Source organism: Mytilus californianus, unplaced genomic scaffold (genome assembly GCF_021869535.1).
Source record: "Mytilus californianus isolate M0D057914Y unplaced genomic scaffold, xbMytCali1.0.p SCAF_8, whole genome shotgun sequence".
Taxonomy (NCBI): Eukaryota; Metazoa; Mollusca; class Bivalvia; order Mytilida; family Mytilidae; genus Mytilus; species Mytilus californianus.
In genome coordinates, this window is record NW_026262734.1 from 93,293,064 (window position 1) to 93,301,920 (window position 8,857).

At 32.3% G+C, this 8,857-nt stretch overlaps 1 protein-coding gene across 1 annotated transcript; it reads left to right on the forward strand.

The window, feature by feature from the left end:
- Positions 1-596: 596 nt before the first annotated feature.
- Positions 597-3,139, forward strand: LOC127711438 (cerebellin-1-like). Its single transcript, XM_052217489.1, has 3 exons — positions 597-736; positions 1,453-1,601; positions 2,694-3,139. The coding sequence occupies exons 2-3, from the start codon at positions 1,454-1,456 to the stop codon at positions 3,110-3,112; spliced, it is 567 nt and encodes a 188-aa protein (XP_052073449.1). The 5' UTR covers positions 597-736; position 1,453; the 3' UTR covers positions 3,113-3,139.
- Positions 3,140-8,857: the final 5,718 nt, after the last annotated feature.

The window sequence follows — 8,857 nt, forward strand, 5'->3', positions numbered from 1 at the left end:
CCAAATTGATTCCCTGTGTCACATTTGCATTAAGAATTTAGCTTTTGTTTTAAAAGGTTCTCAAATTTTGAGAAACATAATTTTTTTGGTGCTTGGATTTCACCGCAATATGTATAAAAGTTGAATATGGTATCAAAAATGGATGCCAGGAGTCAAAAATTATTCATTGGTCACCATTTTTGAAATGGCTGCCAAAATACATAAATTCATATTGCTCGAATTTTAGCAAAACTTTATATCTACTCTGAACAAGACATCCTGAAAAAATAATACCATATGAACATGTAAATTGCTTTGTTTGAATAATACTGTTATAAGTGAATTAACACAAATTCATTTCTCTTGCATATAATCTGACATTTCATCATAAATTCACTACATGTTGTTTTTTTATCAAAGTTTTTAATTAGTTTTATTTTATATACTTTATTTAACAATGGATAGATTCAAATATTGCAATAATGTATTATTAAAACTTTTCGTCGTATGTTGTTATCTGGTAATATATTAACTGGATATCAATACCCTCAGCCTGTCATCTCAATACAATATGATAAGAAAAACCCACGTTATCCATAACAGCTGTTACATTTGTACACTCTACTGTGGTATGAAAACAGTAGTATACAACAGCATTTGCAAAACGATTGTCTACCAGGCATATATAACAACAATCCGGAACAGCGAAGTTTTTTTGTAATACTGTGCGTCTTTGCTGCTTGTTTGTTTGCTGCAGGTAAGTATTTTGTAAAATAAGTTTTTTGTTACAATACTCAAGCTAAAATATAATAGATCTCTGATTTATTCATGCTTATAGGGTCAAAATCTTACATATTGAGGAGTCTATATCAAAGAAGTATTTTTTAGTTTAAATTAATATTTTATCGGATTTTTTGTTCAAGCATGAGGTTTGGGGAAGTTATCCTGCTAACACCCAAACACATTATTATTGTTTTTTTTCTAACATTTTCAACCCCCTTCGACGAAATGAGACCATAAAACAATAAATATTCTTGCTTAACATGTCAAGACCTATCCATTGCGCCCGGGTTTAATGCCCATTTAACCTCGTGTAACATTGTTGAGTATCACAAATGGATTCAGATACCGCACCTCTACACCAGAGATATATTTCGTGATAACGAATCTGGGGAATTAGTTCTTTGTAATGCAAGAACACGGAGTAAATTCGTTATGACAGATCGTATTATTCGTTATTGTTGATGGGTAAATTTTGTAAAAACGAAATGTAACACTTTGGTTTTCAGTTTTGATTTTAAGATATTGAAAACGAAAGCCAAAAACACTTTCGTTTTTTGGTTCTTGTTTTCGTTTATGATTTCTCGAAACGAAAAGCGAATGGACCAAAATATACACAGACCAATAAGTATCAAGAATTTACAAATGACTTCAATGATATCTTACTCAAATTATTACTTTTTTATCATTTAGGATGAGGGTAACAGGATTACTTGTGATTGCGATGTGCGTATTGTATGTCAGAGCTTTGGAAAAGAAGTGCGATTGTCATAACTTGAACATAAAAGAGATTCTTGAAAATGTGAAATGCCGTTTAGAAGAAATGGGACAGAGAGAAAACGGTGAGGTCTCATTATATCAAAGTTAGAGCAACTACTTTCATTTTCTATTTACAGAAAACGCATTTCATGAATATTGCTTTTATATATGCTATGACTATCATGAATTGTGTATGAAATTTGTTGCAGATCGTGTAAATACTTGCACATCAGATGACACGAACTTAGTCGCATAATACTCTAATTACAAGAATTGGTTGATATTCATTCTCTTTCTGTTGTGGCTTGTTATCTATTTCCCGTATTAAGATATACTTCCCGTATTGTGTTATGAACAATTTGATAAAACAAATACGTTTATTGGATTGGCCGTTTCTGCAATGTGTAATGGAACTTCGACATTTACATTGGCTATTCGTTACAAACCCTTTCAATACCGGAATGATACAGACACCGGACTGTGAACTACAACCTATATAATTATTTAAAGGTAAAGTCGAAAATTAGATAAACAATACTATATCAGAGGAGTTTGACAATAATTTGGTAGAAACTTGTATTAAGAAGTGGCCATCTAGTCACATGTGCAAAGGGGAGATGTGGGAATACGTTTGCTAATCCAGGAAAGGGGGTGTTCCGGGGATAAGATCCCCTCCCCCTTTTTTCGATTTTTTCTAATCATGCGAACGTTTCATGGTGTTCCCCCCGGTCCCTTTAAAATGTCGGGATCCGCGCCTGAGAATATAAGAAACACAAGACTTTTGTTTAGTTGTGTTATGTTGGTAGATGAATAACCTGTCTTCTTTCATGATAGTAGATATAATAAAAACTGAAAATGATCTGTCCTCCTTTTTTTCAAAATAACCATAATATATACACAAGATTTAACTATAGTATTATCGAAAAAGTTGAGTTTAATCCTAAAGACCAAATCATTAAAAGAAGTTAGCGACAATTCCATTGAAGCAGAGGTGGGGATAGATGACTAACTGTTAATATACAATTTTTGATTACATGTACTTGTATTGCATGAATGATCTTTCTTTTTTTGCAAGGGGCACAAACATGTTTTATGTTTTGAATTCGACTGTTTAAAAATTGTGTTACATTACAGTCAAATGCAGAAAGTACTTTTATTCTTGTTTTCCATTGCAGAACACAAATGCAGTGGTACTCACAAAAAGAGTGTTGCATTTCATGTCAACCTTAAAAAAGATTTAAGAAATTTGACACCAAACGCGGTTGTAATATTTGACCAAGTAGTTCTGAATATTGGGGAGGCTTACAATTCATCAAACAGATTGTTTACTTGTCCTGAGGATGGTGTATATAGCTTTACTTGGACTGCATTGACTTCACCTAACAACAGTTTTGAGAGTGTTTTTGTAGTCAACGGTACAATTGTTGCAGCAAATCGTGCCAGCGCTTACAAAAACAAGGAGTATCAACCTGCAACTAAAACCGTAGTAGTTGAACTAAAGAAAGGTGACATAGCCAATGTGGCAGGTTATAAAAACTATGCAAAGCACATGTACGGGTTCTGGTCATCGTATTCGGGTTTTAGGGTTTTCTAATAAATGTAATATAACTGTTACAGTGTATATGTGTGTTTCGATTTGTTTATTTTCCTGACATAGCGAAAGAAAGTAAAGGGACAAATCAGTTTTCTTTTCGTCAAACGTCCAATTTAAAACATTACTATATTGTTACACGAAGTTCGTTGTTTTTGTTGTCGCTTGTTGTGATCTACATGTAAGTCACAAATAATATCAAAATACTAAAAATAAACCAAACCTCAATGATTAATTCATTTTTTTCCTCAGCCCATGATTTACTCTTTTTGTCTGAACATCCTCTCTTTATGTCTGACCAGACGGAAGATACTAAGAGGGAATTTAAACTAAGAATTCCAAGTGAATCTGAAAACGCCATGATAAAAAAAAACGAAAAACGAAAAACGAAGAAAAGACAAACATGTCCACAAAACACTACATAGAAAACAAAACTCTGAGAAACATAAACCCCTACTAAAACCCGGGCTTGATCTTTGAGGCTCTGAAAGGGTTAGCAGTCGCTGCTCCACACATGACAACCGTCTTACGTTGATAACTCGATAACATATATTATATATTCTAGCTGAAAAATTAAATTATGCATCCTAAAAAAGTGCCTAAAATTTACAAATCAAAGTTTGAAATTTCTATGGTGTCAAATTCTTTATAGAATTAAAGACCATTTGTTCAGAGGACGATTGAATGTCTTACCACCTCACATGTTGATATTTAAGGTTTAAATGAACTTTCATTTTGCTCTGTCCTTAGTTTTGTAGTTTGTGTTTTGTATACTATTGTTTGTCTTTTGGTTGTTTTTTGTTTTTTGCCATGGCGTTGTCAGTTTGTCATCAACTTATGACTTTGACTATTCCTTTGGTATCTTTCGTGCCTCTGTTATATAGATATGCAAAATCTCTTTTTATGACCCCCAAAAATATATTTCGTTAAAAAGATTACTTATTTTGCAAAGATTCGGAAAATATGTAGTTTGTACTTTTCTATGACATAAGGGAAATAATCAGCTACTTCGGTTTCAAAATGTCACTTCCGGTGTCAACTGATTGCTTACTACTTACTGAATCGAAAAATATAAGGTTTCTATGTGTTTCCCTTTGAAATGAAATAAGAGCGATAATTGGCTTCTTCAAATCTAGAAAATACTACGTTTGGTTCACATGATAGGTTACTTCACACTGATTTTTAAAATATATAATTTCTAGGTATCTTTAATGTATGTGAAGTTAGCGGCCGGTTCGTTATTCGATATTCAATATCCAACCGGCTGCTAGCAGTCAGTTCGATATTCAAATTTCTTAGTTGAAAATGATAAAAAATTGAATATTCGATAACATTAAAAGCATGATGGAGTTAAAAGATTTGTAGGAAATCGTTTTATGACCCCTTCAAGCTGTCGCAAATTCCCGTTGTAAACCCTTATGTAAATCGCACATTTGTCTTTATGAAAAATAGATTTTTAACAATAAAATGCAATCAAAGCAGTACTTTTATACATGATATTTCTAGAAACAAAAACACACGATCACTTTAGTAACATTTAAAAATATAAATGTAAATAATTATGGAAAGCCACAAAAAAAAGAAATTGTCACTTTTCAGCTAAAAATTGTCGAAAATTCAGGTAAAAGGACACAGGGCGATGGCTAGGCCCCCCTGATCTCTCAATCTTTATAAAATTATGCAGATAGTTAGTAAATATAAAGATACAAATGACACCAAAAGGAATTTGGGTAAACTTCCTGTCGTCTATGTTTACGGAGGGCTCAAAGTGCCAGTTTGATATTGAAAACCTACCGGAGACCGCTAAAATGACGGCGAAACCCCCCTGGTCTTTCAATGTCCATAACATTCGGTGATCTTTAAGACTATGTATACATGTATATACAGATCGTACCAAAAGGATCTCCCAGAATAATGTCATCTTCGATATCTACGGAGAGCTTAAATTTTCACTTTTCAGCTAAAAATCGTCGAAAATTCAGGTAAAAGGGCACAGGGCGATGTCTAGACCCCCTGATCTCTCAATCTCCATAAAATTATGCAGATAGTTAGTAAATATAAAGATACAAATGACACCAGGAATTTGGGTAAACTTCTTGTCTTCTACGTTTAAGGAGGGCTCAAAGTGCCAGTTTGATATTCAAAATATATTAGGAAGATTGAGAGATCAGGGGAGGAGGGGTCTCCGGTTTTCGCTATATATATAATTATTTGTATTTATATTTTTAAATGTTACTAGAGTGATTGTTTTTTGTTTTTGTTTCTAGATATATCATATATAAAAGTATATCTTTGATGTCGTATTATTGATAAAAATCTATATTTCATAAAGACAAATGTGCGATTTACATAAGTGTTTATATTTGAGGACAACGAGAACTTACGACCGGATGAAGGGGTCATAAAACAATTTCCTACATATCCTTTCACTCCTTATAACTATGACTATCATGCTTTTAATGTTATCGAATATTTCAAATTTTATAATTTTCAACCAAATTTGAATATCGAACCGACTGCTAGCAGCCGGTTGGATATTGAATATCGAATATCGAATAACGAACCGGCTGCTAACTTCACATTCATGAAATAAACGTCCTTCAAACGTTACAAATATGTTGTCAATCAAGAATTCAAGCATTATGATAATGTCAGTTTCAGAGAACTTTTAGTTGAATCATAGTACGATTTATGACTCTCTAAGACAAGCTACTTGTATCTACGTTAGTCATTCATTTTAATTAAACAAAGCAGGACCAACTCTTTCAATTTGTCTTTTAGTTGGAATGAGGAATACTTGTGTAAAGTGTAAAAAAAGTCATATGTTTTAATACTATTGCACGATGAAAGAGTCAAAGAGTCTAAGATTGTATGTACGCTAACAGATCTTTGATTGTTTTTTCCACATCTGATTAACGCCGCCTCTAGAATATAGAACTTTAAAGCCCGGCATTGATTGCTGATAAAATTGATGTTAATAATTTAAAAAGAGGTCCCCTGGAGCACTTGGAAGACCTAGCAATACAACGTTGTTTGTAAGGACACTTGTGTAATTTAGGTATCCAACACAGTGAGAAAAGATCCAATTCTTCATTGTTGATTGGTATTCAAAATGAACATAGAACAGACCTATGATTTTCTAGGATTATCTCATAAGTAAGTGTCGTGGGATTATATGCTGAATTTCGAAGTGAATGGTCAATACCTTATTCATTTATCCTTCAGTTTATTCAAGGTGATTTACACATAAACGATGTTGTATGGGGCTTTGTCTGCGGGTACAACAATATATTTGCCATGGAGGTAGGACAGGTCCTCTGCAACATTTGGGCCCTTTAAGATGCACTTAGGTGAAATTAAAAAAAATCTAGAATTTAAAATAAATACTTTAATTCAGAAGAGCAGTAGTCAAGGAACAAAATAAGCTAAAAATATTGATAGATTATGAAGCTCCTTTCCGAGATATTTAATTTAAAAAGAAGGCTGGAAAAGGCTGACTCAGACTTTACTTTATATTTGCATTGGTATTATTTGGGTCTCAAATCGAAAGAAAAGAAATCTAGAAACTGCTTAAATTTTGGTAAATGACCTTTCATGAGCTATTGAAGTCGTATATGAAAAGAAAAAATGGGTGTTATGGCATAAAACATTGTACCCTGTATCACAAGGAGTCCGAATATCTGAGAAAAATTCCAAAACCTGACCTAAGTTTATCCTTAAAGATGTCACAACATATAAAGTCAATGTTTGAATTTTCCTATATTTTCCATACACTATTTTAACCGCGCAATAGGGCAATTTAGAATGGTTTGCTCACATTTTGTATCAGGATACTTGTTATTCTTGTGATACGAATATTTAGGATGTAGACTTTATTTTCATTTTTTTTTTATTGTTTGTCCTACTTGCGTATGCATATGCGAATTTAATCAAGAATACTTCTGCTGCAATGTTTTTGAATGTTTTATATGCAAATGTTTTGATAACCATAGGCATTAGTATACGGAAGAAATCTAAGTTTCATTACAAAACGACCGTTCCTCTTGCGTATGTTTGACAGCGGAATGACGAAGTCCAGGTGACCATATTTCTATATACAACTAACGAGGATATTTCTGTATAATAATCACTTATTTTTTGTACATTCTCATATTGAGATAGCATGTCTGCTTGACGTTGAATTTTTTTTGGTAAATCTTCTGTTGCTTCTTAATTAGCAAAATTGATTCCACATTTAAAGTAAAAATAATACTTAATTCAAATTTTTTTTGTCGATCGTTAATTGCTTCTGCTTTTGCTGGAATATTATGAAGCTTCATAATTTTCTATATAACAGACCAACTTGATAAGTTATTCGAGGCAACTTTTTTATTAATATTCCAACATTGCAAATTGTATACCGATATGTTTTTTAGAGTCCAATTTCTATTTCAATTCCTGTAGTTGATATTCAGATAACTGTACATCATATGTTTTTGAATGTATAAAAGTGTTTAAAAATCGCAAAATTGGGATATATTATTAATTTGTTTTCATTCTCATGTGTAGTAATAATTGATTAATATAGTTTAGCGATTGATTTGACAATTTTTGCGGACTTTACCTTCTTTGACTTTACCTTAAAGATCGGTATTTTTTTCTTAATGTTTTTATTCTATATTATTCTATAATTTCGCTCGCTTACGTGTAGCAGCGTACAGTTTTTTCTGTAAATAGTTACTGTAAAGGCAGTAGCTTTAGAAACTAACTTTAACAAATTCAACCATTGTGTTTTAAAGAACTAATTACAATAAAAAAAGCTCTCGTATCCATAGAACTGTATTTACTGAACAGATTACTAATTTAAAGTGTACCTATATACAAATTACAATTTTATAAATCATGCATTTACTTTATACGTGCAACATGTACTGAGGATCTGCAAGTGCAGCGATTAAAAAGTAAAAGAAATATCATTGAATACAATATTTATACTCGTGAACATCTTTCAATGTTTCGTTCAATTCTTCGTATTTGTTTTGATGTTCACAGGAATTTGATTGAACACTTTCGATGTTCCATAATTCAGCATGTTCTGCGTCTCTGCTTCGTTGGTGGTCAATACCATGGAAGTATTCGCTATTTATTTTTTCGTAATCACTACACGAAGACTGTATTTTGCGAAGCTTTACTTCTTCAGTTGATCTTTAAAAGATTATTAAAGGGAAATAAAAGCAATTAATCACAACATAACTTGTATCTTTACATATATTAAAGGCACAGAGCATCTTTTTAGAAATACTCATATATCATAAGGAAAATAATCAAAAACAATTTCTAATACATGTTTTCTAAAAAAGGTATCATCTTTATTGTTCAAGTTATAGCCCCATTTGTGTGATAACTATAGTGAAAACTCGCCGCAAAATTCTTTTCTGCATATAGATTTGTAAACAAATGAAGAGAGGCGAAGGACACAAAAGGGACTTTCAAACTCATAAGTTGAAAATTAAATGAGAACGCCATGGCTAAAAAAGAAAACGACAAACAAACAACAATGCAAATAACAACATAGAAAACCAAAACTCAGCAACACGTACCCCACCAAAAACTGGGGGTGATCTCGGGTATTCCAGAAGGGTAAATTGTTTAAAAATGTATGTATTAAGTCATATGACTCTATGTCTTCCCTTTCTGGAAGACAAAGGTATGGTGTGTTTACTTGATCAATGTATAAGGAACATAAAAAACATTAAAATTCCAAGACAT

Bases quoted from the DNA above. Each gene is read 5' to 3' on its own strand.
- LOC127711438 (XM_052217489.1), top strand. From the start codon at position 1,454: ATGAGGGTAACAGGATTACTTGTGATTGCGATGTGCGTATTGTATGTC. The intron at 1,602-2,693 runs GTGAGGTCTCAT...TTTCCATTGCAG, and splicing joins AATGGGACAGAGAGAAAACG to AACACAAATGCAGTGGTACT.